At 35.3% G+C, this 17913-nt stretch overlaps 2 protein-coding genes and 1 pseudogene across 3 annotated transcripts; 1 reads left to right on the forward strand and 2 right to left on the reverse strand.

The window, feature by feature from the left end:
- The first annotated feature begins 208 nt into the window (after positions 1–208).
- LOC145003255 (28 kDa ribonucleoprotein, chloroplastic-like) lies at positions 209–1626 on the forward strand. Its single transcript, XM_078962391.1, has 4 exons — positions 209–659; positions 783–884; positions 965–1249; positions 1350–1626. The coding sequence occupies exons 1-4, from the start codon at positions 318–320 to the stop codon at positions 1452–1454; spliced, it is 834 nt and encodes a 277-aa protein (XP_078818517.1). The 5' UTR covers positions 209–317; the 3' UTR covers positions 1455–1626.
- Positions 1627–1995: 369 nt separating this feature from the next.
- On the reverse strand, positions 1996–6046 carry LOC145002090 (transferases, transferring acyl groups). Of its 2 annotated transcripts, XM_078961389.1 has the most exons (17): positions 5797–6046; positions 5034–5110; positions 4873–4936; positions 4741–4786; positions 4455–4561; positions 4290–4363; positions 4131–4203; positions 3918–4007; positions 3722–3795; positions 3537–3630; positions 3335–3461; positions 3138–3242; positions 2929–3046; positions 2670–2721; positions 2520–2564; positions 2335–2424; positions 1996–2248 (listed from the first exon to the last, which is right to left on the reverse strand). In XM_078961389.1, exons 2-17 carry the CDS (start codon positions 5081–5083, stop codon positions 2096–2098), a joined length of 1362 nt encoding a protein of 453 aa, XP_078817515.1. In that variant the 5' UTR covers positions 5084–5110; positions 5797–6046; the 3' UTR covers positions 1996–2095. The 2 variants fall into 2 exon arrangements, with proteins under 2 accessions (XP_078817515.1, XP_078817516.1); XM_078961390.1 differs by lacking the exons at positions 5034–5110; positions 5797–6046 and having other exon boundaries at positions 4869–4936.
- Positions 6047–7237: 1191 nt separating this feature from the next.
- On the reverse strand, positions 7238–17501 carry LOC145000719 (zinc finger BED domain-containing protein RICESLEEPER 2-like; annotated as a pseudogene).
- Positions 17502–17913: the final 412 nt, after the last annotated feature.

Below are 17913 nucleotides of genomic sequence, written 5' to 3' on the forward strand. Positions count from 1 at the left end.
GAAACCCAAACCCGACTGATCTTATTAAAGTCGGATTTAGGAATGTTTATAAAAAAAATCCAAATAGTACGACTCGATTAGCCCGGAACTCGATTGAAATGACCTGGTTATTATGTCCATAAAAATGATTTAGACCTTTATTAGACCTTTAAAACTCTAGAAAAGGACAAAATTTTGTCATCAAATATCCATCTAACTATCAATGATTTCATCAAGGGCCACAATCCAATACTAAAAAAACAACACAAGTTTCACTTCTTTATCCCTTCTGCAGCGAGGGAAAATCTTCCTCCCAAGGGTTTTGCTCAGGAACAAAAATGGCAACACTTGAATCACTACCAATTTCATTCTCCCGTCTCTCATATTCTTCAAATCCGCCATTAATACTCCCTGCAAGGTTAAAGATTTCACTTCCCACTTTTACCTCCAAACTCCACCACAAATCTCACCCATATCCCCTTACCATTTCAAGAAACTTCCAGGTATTGACATCATCATCAACAATTCAAGAAGTTCCGGTCGAAGAAAACGAGAAATCGGAAGAACCCCTGAAAGAAGTCGTACAAAATAGGCTTTTTGTTCTTAATCTCCCATGGTCTTTCGTTGTCGACGACCTCAAGAAACTTTTTAGTGAATGTGGAACAGTAGATGATGCCGAGGTTCAATTCTATATCAATTCACCACTCTTTGTTATTATTAGATATGGTTTGTTTAGAAATTTGCAAAAAGTGAAAGAACTTTTTAGGGTTTCCTAGCAATCTCAATTGTTTTAATGGTGACAGATAATAATGAGGAAGAAAGATGGGAAAAGCAGAGGGTATGCATTTGTTACAATGTCATCTACAGATGAAGCACTTTCTGCAATCCAAAAATATGATTCTTATGTACGTACAATCTTGTCTGTTTTTCACTTATTAATTTCTATCAAAATTGATCTCAATAATCAGTTCTATCGTATGTTTAGGAATTAATGGGTAGGATTATCCGGGTAGAATTTGCAAAAGAAAACAAGAAATCATCAGCAGCACCTCCTGTTTCAGCTCCTGGAGAGAAACGTTACAAGTTGTATGTGTCAAATCTTGCATGGAGAGTAAGAGCTAATCATCTTAGAGAGTTTTTTGGTGAATTAAACCCTGTATCAACAAGGGTTGTTTTTGAAACCCCTGAAGGAAGATCAGCAGGATATGGATTTGTCACTTTTGCAACTAAAGAAGAAGCAGAATCTGCAATTTCCACCTTCAATGGGAAGGTAAGTTTTTCTACTGTTTTTAGATCATTTAAGTTTTCGTTTTTTATTTTGGATGTTTAATGGCATGATTCATTCGTGAACATGTAAATGTGTAATGCAGGAGTTGATGGATAGGGCGATTACTTTAGCATTTAGTGAAAAAGATGCTGATAAAAGTGAAACTGAAGAAGATAATGCTTCTAATGAACAACCCGCTGAATCATAGTTTGTTGAAAACCAAGTTTCACTTGGATAAGTTTTTTGGCAGTTGAGAGATTATATGGATGATTAGTTGATTACACAGATGTTTTGATCATAAACAAGTTGAAAATTTTCAAATGCCATATCTTGTAAGTAACATCTATCTAAATGTATCGTTGATTAGCCTTGATTTGTTACATGTGATGTTTTTATTCGTTAGTGAAATGGTATGTTAGATGATTTGTGTTGAACAAATAATTTGGTTATTGTAAATGTTAAATTGAGATAATTGGGATAAGCAATCAATCTTTGATACTCATCAACCTTGTTGGTTAAAAAATAAATAAATTGATAAACGCACCATCTGAAGAGGCAACGTATACCTGTCCTAAGGAAGGCCTATATGTGAGGTGAATTGTTGAAATAGTAGAGTATGTTACGAGACATATTCTACTTTATTGATTGTATATTTTACTTTGCTTTGATGTTTGGGGACGTTTGCATTTTACTTAAATGGTTTTAAAATCTATTTTAAAATACTTTGTTAATGAGTAGCCCAAATGAAAGGGGTTTCAAGATGGCATTTGGCTTCAAATCCTCAAGGTATATTATATAGTTAACACAACAAAAAGAAAATCGGAATTACAAGTAATGAAGCATAAATCTTTACCAAAACTTTAACTTAATACCATTATAATCTGCAAATCCAGCAACACAAGAAATAATAAAACCATATGCAACTAATATAAATAGTGCTGTGACTGGAGACACAAACAGGGTATTCATCGATAAATTCACTAATCCTGTTAATAAATTTGCCTGCATAAATTTCATGTCAAATTGTTAAATTTTTTTTTTTTATAAAAAACTTTGATGAACAAAATTTGAATCTCAAAATACTTTACCACAATGAAAACCGCTAGCAAGTTTCGGTTGATTGCTTGTTCCAGTAGTGACACCTTTTTACCACCAGAGAGCATTATTATTCCCAAGGTCTGAAAAAAAAACAACTATTTTATTATTTTAACGATAAAAAAAAAAAAAAAGCCAAATTATATGACAAAGTGATTTAAAAAAAAAAAAAAATCACCTGTAGGTTTGTAGCCAATACGAAGGTGACATATGTCATGTTGCACTGAAAAGCAATACACAATCAATTATCAATTAACATCACATTTTTTTGTTAAAAATACTACATATAATAAATAATAAATCATGGAGTGAAACAGAAAAGTCAAACCATTCTACGCGAAGGTCTTTCAACATAACTATCCAGAATCAAGGTCAAACACCTGGGAAGATGAGAATAAATGTTTTTTGTTATTTTTGGTCCCTGAGTTTGTTCAAAAATTGCAATTTTGGTACCAAACAGTTACAACAGTTGAAATTAGGCAATGAAAGAAAACTATTTGGGACCAAAACTGAAACTTTTGAACAAACTCAGGGACCAAAATTGTAATTTACTCTGAAAAAAACAGTTAAATTTATATTATATATACCAGAAGAAAAGAAACAGAATCCAAACTCTCTTTCTTGCCCAATCATTAGTTTTCATATTCTTCCCAAACAAAAGATTGTTGCCTAACCAAACACCAATAAGATGCAGCCCCCAATATCCTGAACAGGAAACAAAACAACTAAATGAAATTATTACCAAAAAAAAAATAGACCATTTTACCCGTGTTATGTATTTCCAAAAATACCTCACCGAATATGCTGTAGATTCCTTCCTTGTTTTGACTGATGATGTCTGTTCCTCTTTCAGAAGAAAGCAGATACGCGTTCAATCCACTGATTAGGCAAATTTGGTAGCCTAAAAAGCAAGCAAATGGAAAAATATAATTATAATTTATAAAAAGAAGATAATTACTAGTATTACTATTAATTAAGAAAATAAAATCCTACCTATTAGTACCAATGAACCTAAAAGCCCACAATAGTTTGGAGAGACATTGACAAGTGATGTCAGCACTGCTACACCAGCAAGTGTAAAAAAGAAATTCCAGTGAACACCATATTCTCCCACATGAACCTATAAGGGGTAGAATAGTCATTTAATAATTATTCAGTCTAGAAAAGAAAAAGAAACAGACAGAGTTTTATGTACCTGATAGTCAACACCAGATGTAAAAACAAGTCTAGCAAAACCTAGCACTAGTAGTGGGCTAGTAGAGGAGAGTGTGCTTTTTAAGTTTAAACCCCTAAAACAAAAATATTATTGAGCAATATAATTATAAGTTTATAACATCATCATGATTATTAGAAACATAATTTAATTGATGACTCACTCACATTGTAGAAACTCCCCGAGCTTGACGTGAAACCAATGAATTTGCAAAAACAAATGCACCAACCCCAACATCCATCTAAAAATATATATATATATATATATATATATATATATATATATATATATATATATAGATTTTTTTATTCATCAATAAAAGATAGAAAGATATTGTTATAAATATATATATATGATAATTACCAAACTAGTCCCATAAGTCTCGGTTTTAGCATATCTTCTAGGGAATATGTTGAAGTCAACAGCCAAAATACAAACACATGTGATAAGCATCTGCACAAAATCAAAACTACAACTTGAACAAATTTTATTTTAGAGCAACAGAAAAATGAAATATATATATATATATATATATATATATATATATATATATATATATATATATAATGATGTTACCAATGAAACCCTGTATGATGATACACATTCCCTGAGAGAATGAACCCCTTCTTCCTGATACCAAGATCCATCTCTATTGCATCATACGGAAGATTTTTGTAGGATAATGATTTATTGGAAAAGTAACATAACAGAAGAAAGATTAAGAAGATATCTTACCTCTTATATGCAAAATACAAAAACAACACCAATACAAATACAACCCCAATCATGTAACTCCATTCTGATAGAACCTGTGAAGAAAAGAATTTTTCATATTATTATAAGTCTTTCTATTTTGTCTATTCTAACACTAACACAAGAGAAGATCTACAACAGGCTTACTGTAGAAACCAGAGTGATAGGAAGAACAATGGAGAGGAAATCTACTATCATTCTCATGATGTAACCCATTGAGCCAACTGTTTTTTTCTTTGATGAATTTTTTTCATCTGGAGATGCAATTGCAAACCAAATTAATCCATTTTACTAAAAGAAAAAGAAAGAGAAAATCATGTTAAGAAGAATTTATTAAATGCTATTGACGAAATCTTGTTCAACAACTGAATAACATTAACATATTTCCCGAGATAATGTTAATGTTTTCATATTCTGTTATCGAAGAAATCACCTATTTTGTTGTAGATGCCGATGGTATGTCGCAGGAGAATAAGCATCTGAATCAACCAAAATGTTAGAAGCTCAATCACCATTAAACAACTTCATTTGATTTGATTGAGGAAGAATAAGAAAACATACGTACAGAAAATATTGCTGAAAGTACAAAAACTTCAACCATGGAAGATCCACTTAGGTTGCTCACAAATCTGATAAACATTAATTACACACATGTGACATGCCATTTCCATCCAATACATAATCTGATTTGTTACAGAAAATCACTAAGAAGAAATAGGATTTTACTGTTCTTTCAAATGCTTGTTTGGATTGAATGATTTTGCAGAAGAATCCATTGCTGAGTTAAGACAAGTTGCAAGATCCTACCAAAAATGAAAATGACAGTTATATTTTTATAACATGAAAAAATAAATTTCCATCACCTGGCTACCTAAATAGGTAATGTGCATACAAAAGTGACACTTATAAGTTTAAAACATTGCTCATACCAAATTATCAAATACTATCTAATCTAACACAACAACTCTCTCTCTCTCTCTCTCTCTCTTCTAAATCCAAATCATCTTCCAAGTTTTCAACATTTCTAGAATAATGCATCATCAAGAAGCACATAAACTACAATAAATCCATCCAGGAAACAAATAAACTCAGAATGTATATGTATACACTTTAAACAAACTAAGAAGCACATAGAGTCATTAGTCATAAACACATACATATGCACACATTGGTTACACAACACAGACTAATCACATACATATGCATCATCAACAACTGTACATGACCTAAACAATGGGTAAAAAAGACATGAACAAAGTATCAAACACTTTGTAATCACATTCACATACATACACCTGTAGTGTGTAGTGTCCTGAACATTGATCACAAACTACAATAAATCGATCAACTTAGAAACTTTAAATAATGATCAAAGAAACAACTAATCAGCAAATTTACAACGAAAAATCGTTGATTTCTGACCTTAGAAAGAAGTGAAATAATGATCAAAGAAAATAAGAAACACTTAATCAGTAAGAAGACAACTTACACAGAAAATAGTTGAAGTGACCACTGAAATCGGAAATCTTCTTGATTTTTGGTCTTAATCGATGTTTCTATACAGTAGCAAACGACCAGACATTGTCGATTTCGAGTTGAAGCAGAGAATTAGGTCGAACTCAAAGCCAAGGCCATGAATATTTTTAGGAGCTCCACAATTCGGTGCTTCAAGAGGCGAAGAAGTGAAATACGATCTGGGTTCTGTTGTTTGGGGAGATTAGGTAAAAACGTAAAGAAGGAATCCAGCAAAAAGCATTAATCGCAGAGGTGAAGATAAAAATAATAATAATAAAAAGAGTAAATTACATGAATGGTCCCTATGGTTTAGGGTAATTTGCACTTTTGGTCCCTAACTTATTTTTTTAACTCGAAAGGTCCCTATTGTTTGATTTTGTTACGTATTTGGTCCCTATCTTACCTAAAAGCACTACTTTGCCCTTGATTTTTCAATTTATTTAAATAAACACACCCCCAACCCCGCCACCCTCATCTTACCTTACTCACTCCATCATTTTTTTCTATTTAAATAATAGTTTTTTAGGTAAGACAAGGATTAAGCGCGTAACAAAAACAAATAGTAGGGTCCAAACGCGTAACAAAAACAAACAGTAGAGACCTTCAGAGTTAAAAAAATAAGTTAGGGACCGAACGTGCAAATTACCCAAAACCATAGGGACCATTCATGTAATTTACTCTAATAAAAAATTGAGAATTAAGATCGGCTCGCATACGTACGATCTTGCGAAAGGGTGTAAACGAGCCGAGTCGAACCGAACATTATAAAGCTCGAAGCTCGACTCGACAAAAATACTCAAGCTCGAACTCGACTCGAGCCTTGATTTTAAACTCGAGCTCGGGCTCGTGAAATACTCAACAGTCTCAAGCTTGGTTCGACTAATATATGTATATATTTTTTTAAATCACTAAATTAAAGTAATAACTATTAAAACATTTCATATTCTAATGTCCAAACTACCAAAAAAATCACAATTAAACATCTAATATCAATAAAACATCACCCATAGTCCATATATGTCATAAGTTTGACATATTTTCAAAATACCAAAAATAAACAATCTTTAATGCAAAATAGCATCAACCATTCAAGCATCTATGTCGTTTTTACTTTCAAAATACATAAAATAAACATTTTTCAATGCAAAACAACTTTTAAGACTTCAAAAATATACCAACTCACCACCAAAACAGCTTCTCCAGCTTCTACCTGATGAAATAACAACAAACAACAATTATTTAACAGCTATATAACCTAAAAACAACACAAGAATCAGTAAAAAAACAACAAAATAAATGCAAAATACACAACAAAAAAACTACCAAAAACCAAAAAAAAAAACAGAAAAAAAACCACAAAAAGCTACAAAAAAAAAAAAAAATTTAACAGCAAACAACAATTATTTAACAACTATTTAACCTAAAAACAGCATAAAAATCATTAAAAACAAAAAAAAAAAACTACAAAAGAAACAATAAAAAACTACCAAAAATCATACAAACAGTACAAAACTACAAAAAGCTGCAAAAAAAGAAAAAAAAAAAAGCAGCAAAAAAAAAAAATTGTTTTCAACATTTTAAATAAACTTACTTATCATGGAATGGGAAGATTGATCTCCATTTATTGCTTCTCTTTCTGAAATGTATAAACACAAGAATAATAAATATAATGGAAATTATAATAACACATTAAAGGTGATGAAAAACAAATAATCAGGCCTTTTTCTTTCTTTTCAAACCATAGAGGCTTCGATAACAATCTCCACCACAAAGTAAGACTTCTACCGTTTCAGTAGCCAAGGATGCTCTATATGTGTCAATAACTCTACTACCCGCACTAAAAGTAGCTTCCGATGCAACAGTGGTGATAGGAATTGCAAGTATATCTCGAGCCATGCGTGACAATATACGATACTTTAACGAATTTGACCGCCACCATTGTAAAACATCAAATGGTATTGGATCCTCTTCACAAATGTAACAACTCTCTTCAAGATAATTATCTAAATCGGATTTTTGTGGTTGTATATTTTCAACTGTTCATACAAATTTAGCGAACTCAGACCAACCAAAAGATGAAGCTTGAATATTCACATTGTTTCCTCTTAAACCAACACTTTTGCCATTTCCTTCACCACTACTAGAGTAATACTCATCTGCATATTCTTTATACAAGTCATATAAAGCTTTTTTCACTTTGTCTATATTTTCACAAGCTTCATTTTCAGGATACATCCTAGGAAAGCAAAACTCAATAACCCTCATTTTGCACCTAGGATCTAAAATAGCACCAATAGACATCATTAAGTTGCAATCTCCCCAATATTTATCAAATTTTAGTTTCATGCACTTAACCATGTCATGAACAAACTCATCTTCGTTAGAATCTTCAAACTTCTTATCCAACAAAACTTTCACTCTAAAAAATTCATTAAGAAATAAGTTTGAAGTCGGATACTCACTCCCAGAGATGATATTAGTCGCAGAGTCAAAAACTTCTAAGATTTCACATACCTTTTCCACCTTTAACCAATCATCATTGCTGGGACAACAAAGATAGCGTGGCTCTCTTTCTTTGTACATTGGAAACACCTCTTTAAATTTGATTGCAGCCAACAACATTTGATATGTTGAATTCCATCTTGTCTTGAATTCAAGAATAAGTTTTCTATGTGGCAATTGTAACTGTTGCACAATCTCAGAAAACAAATTAAGTCTCCCTTCATTTTGATTGATAAACGTGACAGTTTCATGAATATCCTCAATAATATAGCTAATTCTGGAAAGTCCATCTTGAACCATAAGATGCAAGATGTGTGCACAACAACATACATGAAACAACTTTCCTCGCACAAGGCAACTTTTTAACCCTTGAAAAAGTTTCACTTAGGATCCTAACAGCCAAATCGTTATTCGAGGCATTGTCAATGGAAATAGTGAACACCTTATTCTCTATACCCCAATCCTTAAAACACTTGTAAAGATTGTCAGCAATCTCAAGCCCACGATGAGGAGGAGGTAAGTGAATAAAGCTAAGAACACGCTTTTGTAATTGCCAATTAGAATCAACAAAATGGCCTGTAAGAACCATATACTCAATTTTCTGATTGGTAGACTTCCACATATTCGTGGTCACACTAATCTTTGAAATAGACTTTAATAAATTCTTTAGCTTGTTCTTTTCTATCTCAAAAACTTTTTCACAGTCTTTTTTAATGGAAACACGTGAGACATTTTCCCATTCAAGCATTCCACGCTTTTGCATCATGTTAAATGATGGGTTTTAGCCATAAGAACTTTCCTATGTGCGCATGCAAAACCCTAATGCTCGGATCTAGGCTTTCTAATTAAACATGCTTTGAATCCAAGACTTCTAATGGCTAATTAGGTTAAATAACAACATTGAAATAGATCTAGAATCATACCTTTGGATTCCTTGTTGATCTTGTTATCTTGGAGCTTCTAGAGTCACAAATGTCACTCCTCTAATGGCTTACAAACACCAATAGCAAGCAAGATGATTTAGGAGAGATGAGAGGGGAGGAATTCGGCCAGAGTATCTCTACTTTAGATGGTGTGTTGTGATTACTCGAATTCCCTCACCCCTAGGGCCTATTTATACTTGTAGACTCCTTAAGGATTACAACTTTAACCCTAATTGGATAACTTAGACTTTAAGTTGATCCATATCCTTTCCTTGATAACCCTATGGACGATTTTTGGCTTATCCAAGCCCTAGAAATCGTCCATCCTATCATGGATAAGGATTTATAGTCTAAAGTGTAACTATCAAACAATTGACAGTTTATACCCTCTTATTTAATTAATCTCTTTAAGTCACCAAATTAATTCCAATTAATCTATGACTTATATTAATCAAATAACCATATATTATTCCTTATAATATTTACTCTCTCTTAACAAATCATCCATCAAGTTGCTATGGTGAAGGCAACCCAAAAGGACCATGCACAAACGGATCAAATACTTGCCTAATATAGTTGCAGCCTTAGACACTATTCCAACAGTCTCCCACTTGGATAAGTCTAGTAACTATACAAGTACAATTCGGTTTGCAATCGTAGCTCTCAAAGATGCTATCAAACTCTGATCTAATCAATCTTGTCCTTTAGATAAGGGATCGTACAGTCCTCTGTTAGATATCATGCTGACAATCCTATGGAATGGTTAGTCTAGCATTTTATTTCTCGATCTCCGATTTATTCGACATAGAACTTAATCAAACACATCAATTCAGTTCTGACCGGGCTCGGCACATAAGTCAAATCAAATCATCGAGTGGCCAAGATATCTCTTCTACCCTCTTAGGATAAAATTTACAGATAAACTTCGACTTATATGCATTTACTTATTCATTAACCAACTATACACAACAATGCGTTTTATAACACCAAGTTACTGATGCGTTTTCGCATTATCAATGTACAATCAATTAACAAATAATAAACCATATATCTAGGTTTTAAGACTATATGATATTATCGTCTTGCGATCACCTTTTATATCGTATTCCATAAAGTGATTCCAGTAAGCGCGGGTTTATTCCAATGCTCAAAACCAGTTCATAAGCACTCATGAACGTTGCAGCAACCCTTGCTATGTCTAACACCATTTAGACAATCTACACACCAATTCATGACAATCTTCATTCATATCTACTTCCAACATATGAACGATTGTGGACAATTTGAATAATTCGATTATTCCTAATAAACTCAATTATTCTGGAAGTCAAAACATGCAAAGTGAAACAATAGTTAAACAATTAACATATGACAGTAACTTTACTTATAAATAAAACTCCTTTATTTAATCATCAAATGTTAATTACATTTATCTATTATACGTTTCTAAATACTATCTAATCTATACTAATATCATCCTTCAGCCCAATACTCCTAGCATGCTGCAAGTGCTTAACCCTACTCAGTCCCTTCGTAAGCGAATCTGCTGGGTTATCTTCTGATGATATCCTCTTAACTATGAGTTGTCCTTCTTCTACACGATGTCTAATGAAGTGATATTTTCTGTCGATATGTCGAGATCTACCATGATCCCTCGGTTCCTTGGTCAAGGAAACTGCACCTTCGTTATCACAGAAAATCTTTAGCCATATAGCCTCCTTCGACGCTTCGCTCGCTGCGATGTACTCTGATTCGCACGTTGAATCAGCTACGGTTTCTTGCTTGGAACTCTTCCAAGTTACTGCTCCTCCGTTTAGGGTAAAGACCCAGCCCGATTGCGAACGGTAGTTGTCCCTATCGGTCTGAAAACTGGCATCACTATACCCTCGCACCTTCAAGTCATCACTCCCTCCAAGGACTAAGAACCATTCTTTCGTCCTCCGAAGGTACTTAAGGATGTTCTTCACCGCAATCCAATGTGCTTTGCCAGGGTTCCCTTGATATCTGCCAACCATGATCAAAGCAAAGGCTACATCAGGGCGAGTACAAGTCATAGCGTACATGATTGAGCCAAATGCGGAAGCATATGGTATTCGGCTCATTTCTGCTATTTCAGCTTCGGTACTCGGACTTTGAGTCTTACTCAACTTGGCATTTCCTTGTATCGGTAGTTCTCCCTTCTTTGAGTTTTCCATACTAAAACGTTTTAGTACCTTCTCTAAGTAAGTATTCTGACTAAGTCCAATTAGTCTCTTACTTCTTTCTCTTACTATCCTTATTCCCAAAATGTAAGAAGCCTCTCCGAGGTCCTTCATAGCGAAACACTTCCTGAGCCAGGACTTGACTTCCTGCAGAGTCGGGACGTCGTTTCCTATGAGTAATATGTCATCGACATATAGAACGAGGAAGCTTACTATACTCCCACTGGCTTTGACATATACACAAGATTCGTCTTCGCTTCGTACAAATCCAAACTCTTTGACTTTCTCATCGAAGCAAAGATTCCATCTGCGAGACGTTTGCTTAAGTCCATAAATGGACTTCTCAAGCTTACACACTCTATTTGGATGCTTCGGATTCACAAACCCCTCTGGCTGAGCCATGTAAACATCCTCAGCCAACTTTCCGTTAAGGAAGGTGATCTTGACATCCATTTGCCAAATCTCATAATCATGAAATGCGGCAATTGCTAGCATTACTCTAATAGATTTAATCTTCGCAACTGGTGAGAAGGTCTCATCATAGTCAACTCCTGGAGTTTGAGTAAAGCCCTTCGCAACCAATCGTGCTTTATACGTGTGTACGTTTCCATCCACGTCGGTCTTCTTCTTGAAGATCGACTTGCACCCAACGATCTTACGTCCGGGCACATAATCAACCAAATTCCAAACTTGGTTATCGTACATGGATTGGATCTCGCTATCCATTGCCTCTTTCCATTTCGCAGACTCCGGGCCTGCCATGGCTTCCTTATAGCTATTAGGTTCATCAAGATTTATTAGTGTACCATCACTAATATACGTGTCCCCTTCGGTAGTAATATGAAAACCATAAAACTGGGGATGAACTCTAACTCTATCGGACGTCTAAGAGGTAAGGATTCGTCAATCGGTTCAACCGGAGTTTCCTCCTCGGGTTGAATGCCAGCGGTAGAGGTTCCTTCATCTATCGACTCTTGAATCTCTTCAAGTTCGATTTGCCTCCCACTGTCTCCTTGGCTTATGAGTTCTCGCTCTCGGAAAACTCCTCTCCTCGCAACAAAGACAACATTGTCTTTCGGTCTATAGAAGAGATATCCAAAGGATGTCTGCGGGTAGCCGATGAAAATACATCGCTCACTTCGAGGTTCAAGCTTGTCGTGAGTATCTCGTCTTACGAAAGCCTCGCAACCCCAAACCTTGATATGTGCCAACGAGGGAGTTTTCCCCGTCCACATCTCGTGAGGTGTTTTGGCAACCTTCTTAGTAGGGACTCGATTAAGGATATGGGCAGCAGTCTCTAAGGCATACCCCCAAAAGAAGATAGATAGTGAAGCACGACTCATCGTAGAGCGAACCATATCCAATAAGGTTCGATTACGCCTTTCTGCCACACCATTCAACTGCGGTGTCCTAGGAGGCGTCAATTGCGAAACTATTCCACACTCCTTGAGATAATCGTGGAATTCAAGACTTAGGTACTCTCCTCCTCGATCGGATCGAAGCATCTTGATTTTCCTGCCCAATTGATTCTCCACTTCATTCTTGAACTCTTTGAACTTTTCAAAGGTTTCTGACTTTTGCTTGATTAAATAGATATACCCATATCTACTATAATCATCGGTAAAAGTCACATAGAAGCGGTTCCCATCCTTCGTGGTTGATCTAAAGGGTCCACATACATCGGTATGTATTAGGTCCAATAGCCCCTCACCCCTTTCACAAGTATTCGTGAAGGGTGACTTAGTCATCTTTCCAAGTAAACAAGACTCGCATGTGTCATCTTCCCTAAGGTCGAATGACTCCAACACTCCATCCTTTTGGAGTTGGGCTATGCGTTTCTTGTTGACATGTCCAAGACGGCAATGCCACAAGGATGCTTTATCCAAACTAGCGGAAGAATCAATATTCAAAACATCATTTCCTAAGTTATCAACAATCATAACAGTTTCATATATTCCATTACATGGTATAGCTTCTAAATAAAAGACACTATTTAGATAAGCCATAATAGAACCATTCTCATTATTAAAAGAAAATCTAAATCCTTGTCTATATAAACCATGAAATGAAATGATGTTTCTAGACATTTTTGGCGAATAGCAACAATTGTTCAAATCTAAACATAAATTATTCCTAAGCACTAAAGAATACACTCCAATCTTGGTAACAGGCGACGATCTTCTGTTCCCCATGATTAGATTGATCCTTCCTTGCTCCACATCCCTACTTCTTCTTAGTCCCTGCACATTTGAACAAATGTGATAACCACAACCGGTGTCAAGAACCCAAGAAATAGCATGATTAGAATCGTTAGATTTAATTGTGTATATACCTGCGAAAGATGGCTTGATCTTTCCTTCTTTGATTGCTTGCAGGTATTCTGGGCACCTTCTCTTCCAATGTCCTATCTTGTGGCAGTGGTGGCACTCTGCCTCCTTCGGGTTAGGATAGGGCTTAGAGGGATCAACTTTGGTCCCACTAGAAGAGGCACCATCTCAGGCTTTTACCTTGCGATAGTTCTTTGATGAAGCCTTCCTCTTCTTTCCCTTTCCTTGACCAATTGCCAAGACAGGAGCAGCAGACGGATTGGGAGTAGGTGCAACAGACTTGTCTTTGAAGTTGCTCTCAACGACTCTCAAAAGACCTTGGAGTTTGCTTAGGGTGACCTCCTCTTTGTTCATGTGGTAGGTCATCCTAAATTGGTTGTACATCGGAGGCAAAGAGTGAAGCACCATGTCGATCGCTAAGTCTTCCCCAAAGTCAACATTTAACTTGCGAAGGCGATCGACATACCTTTGCATCTTTTGCAGGTGCACGGTAAGAGATTCTCCATGACCCATCTTAGCGGAGATCATGTTAGTGAAAATCTCATAACGCTCTTGTCTCGCGTTTTGGTGGTATCTCTCCAACAAGTCTTGATGCATCTCGAATGGATACATGTCCTCGTAGGACTTTTGGAATTCGGAGTTCATGGTGGCAATCATGATGCAATGTACCTTCGTTGCATCTCGCTCATGAGTCTCAAAAGCGATGATTTCAGCCGGAGTAGCGATTTCGGGGTTGATCTTCTCAAGCTTTTCATCGAGGACATACTCCTTGTCCTCGTAGCGAGCAATGGTGCGAATGTATCTTATCCATTCGCTAAAGTTCATTCCATCAAAGGTGACCTTTTGGCAAAGGCTCATCAACGTGAAAGAACTCGCAGCAGCGTTGTTTGTGTTTGACATCTATAGAAAGGACAAAGATAGATTAGAATAAGAATCCCTAATTATCACCCAATTAGAAAAATTAGGGTTAAGATCCAACAATAACATTTACATATTAGAAAAGGGATGCCGTAATCTAACATGAAAATAAATTGAAGGTAAGTGAATGACGATTCACTAATTCTCCATTACAAAACCTAGACTATTAGTCCTAAGTGTATTGAGAATTCCTAGGTTCGGATGAGATTCATTGAACTATTCAATGGCATGTTTAAATCTCGATATGCCCCTCTTGTTTGTGACTGGGATGCCGAGGATCACAAAGCGGGTGTGAATTACCATGCAAATTCACATGGTGCCTTCATTGTAACGATCACCTATTCGATGTGCCGGTAAACCACACACGCTCCATCGAACTATGATAAACACTGAATCACCCTTTGCCACCTTTGCTTATAACCAATTAGTGTGCCGGTAAACCACACACGCTCCACTAACTTCTTAGCAAGGGTGCAAAGTGTAATTTCATGGGATTGCATCAATTCACTTTTCCTAAAGTAACTAAGATTGGGAAATTTTTAAAACGTTTAGTTACTTTGTATTTCTTATTATACTTTTAATGAGAGGATGAGGTTGCCCTATCCTACCCGTTCGGCTAACGACCCTCCACCAATCAAGCAAGCGGTGGGTGTGAGTGTACACCCATTAAGCGCCATTTTATAGGTCGCAACCTTATACCCACCTTATAGATCGGCTTCGTGAATGAGGCCTACTAACGGTAAGACTAGCATTTAGTTATACATATATATATTATTCTAGTAATATCATATTAGTATAAGTTTGTGTTTTAAACCTTTTAAAACGTAGGGTTTGAAATTTAAGTTGTCTAAATTAAAACCTTTTAATCACAAATATAAATTTCAAAACTTGAGGGTAAGTTTTAAACATTTTAAAACATGGAGGATCAAATAACAAATAATTCCAATTAACAATTAATATCCTAATTATCTTTATTTGATTTATCCAAGATTTCTTTTAAGATAATTATCAAAATAATTAATCAATTATCATATAAGTAAATTAAATATTTTATTAGATGATAAATATCTTTAATTAGATCAAGATTATAGTCATATATATCAAAAAAACGGATTAGGGTTGATCTAATATGATTAAGGTAAGTTTTCATAAGATAAACATGAAAAAATCCCGGTTTTGCCTAATCCTGACGCCCGGACTCGCCGAGTACACAAAGCGGCTCGCCAAGTCAGGCCTACTCGCCGAGTCCATGACTCATAAACCCAAAAATCGAATTTGCAGGTTTGTTTCAGTTAATCAAGCAACAATTTAAAGAAAACCAAGCTAGGCTCTGATACCACTGATGGGTTTTAGCCATAAGAACTTTCCTATGTGCGCATGCAAAACCCTAATGCTCGGATCTAGGCTTTCTAATTAAACATGCTTTGAATCTAAGACTTCTAATGGCTAATTAGGTTAAATAACAACATTGAAATAGATCTAGAATCATACCTTTGGATTCCTTGTTGATCTTGTTGTCTTGGAGCTTCTAGAGTCACAAATGTCACTCCTCTAATGGCTTACAAACACCAATAGCAAGCAAGATGATTTAGGAGAGACGAGAGGGGAGGAATTCGGCCAGAGTATCTCTACTTTAGATGGTGTGTTGTGATTACTCAAATTCCCTCACCCCTAGGGCCTATTTATACTTGTAGACTCCTTAAGGATTACAGCTTTAACCCTAATTGGATAACTTAGACTTTAAGTTGATCCATATCCTTTCCTTGATAACCCTATGGATGATTTTTGGCTTATCCAAGCCCTAGAAATCGTCCATCCTATCATGGATAAGGATTTATAGTCTAAAGTGTAACTATCAAACAATTGATAGTTTATACCCTCTTATTTAATTAATCTCTTTAAGTCACCAAATTAATTCCAATTAATCTATGACTTATATTAATCAAATAACCATATATTATTCCTTATAATATTTACTCTCTCTTAACAAATCATCCATCAAGTTGCTATGGTGAAGGCAACCCAAAAGGACCATGCACAACCGGATCAAATACTTGCCTAATATATTTGCAGCCTTAGACACTATTCCAACAGTTAAATCCTTCTTCTTCAACAATTGTGAAGGGATGCTCGTGCATAAGTATCCAATGCGCAACAGACTCTCTCATTTTCATCATATCAAACTTTCTCTCATTTTCATCAGACTCTCTCATTTTCATCATATCAAACTCTCTCATATCAAACACGTGGCTCTCTTTCTTTGTACATTGGAAACACCTCTTTAAATTTGATTGCAGCCGACAACATTTGATATGTTGAATTCCATCTTGTCTTAAATTCAAGAATAAGTTTTCTATGTGGCAATTGCAACTGTTGCACAATCTCAGAAAACAAATTAAGTCTCCCTTCATTTTGATTGATAAACGTGACAGTTTGGTGAATATCCTCAATAATATAGCTAATTCTGGAAAGTCCATCTTGAACCATAATATTCAAGATGTGTGCACAACAACATACATGAAACAACCGTCCTCCACAAGGCAACTTTTTAACCCTTGAAAAAGTTTCACTTAGGATCCTAACAGCCAAATCGTTATTTGAGGCATTGTCAACGGAAATAGTGAACTCCTTATTCTCTATACCCCAATCCTTAAAACACTTGTAAAGATTGTCAGCAATCTCAAGCCCACGATGAGGAGGAGGTAAGTGAATAAAGCTAAGAACACGTTTTTGTAAATGCCAATTAGAATCAACAAAATGGCCTGTAAGAACCATATACTCAATTTTCTGATTGGTAGACTTCCACATATTCGTGGTCACACTAATCTTTGAAATAGACTTTAATAAATTCTTCAGCTTGTTCTTTTCTATCTCAAAAACTTTTTCACAGTCTTTTTAATGGAAACACGTGAGACATTTTCCCATTCAAGCATTCCACGCTTTTGCATCATGTTAAATCCTTCTTCTTCAACAATTGTGAAAGGATGCTCGTGCATAAGTATCCAATGCGCAACAGACTCTCTCATTTTCATCATATCAAACTTTCCATCAGTAAGGGCGGGAGTGACATATTTTTCTTGATTGCATCCTGAATCAGCTGCTTGCAAAGTGATCTTTTGTTGTTTCAAGTCATGAGTTGCTTTTGGGGCACAAGTGTCGTTTCAAATGACTAGTACTAAAGCTTGATATTATGGCGAGTCGACCTTTACAAAATCTACAT

The sequence above is a fragment of the Lactuca saligna genome, chromosome 6 (assembly GCF_052625555.1).
Source record: "Lactuca saligna cultivar CGN05327 chromosome 6, ASM5262555v1, whole genome shotgun sequence".
NCBI classification, from domain to species: domain Eukaryota; kingdom Viridiplantae; phylum Streptophyta; class Magnoliopsida; order Asterales; family Asteraceae; genus Lactuca; species Lactuca saligna.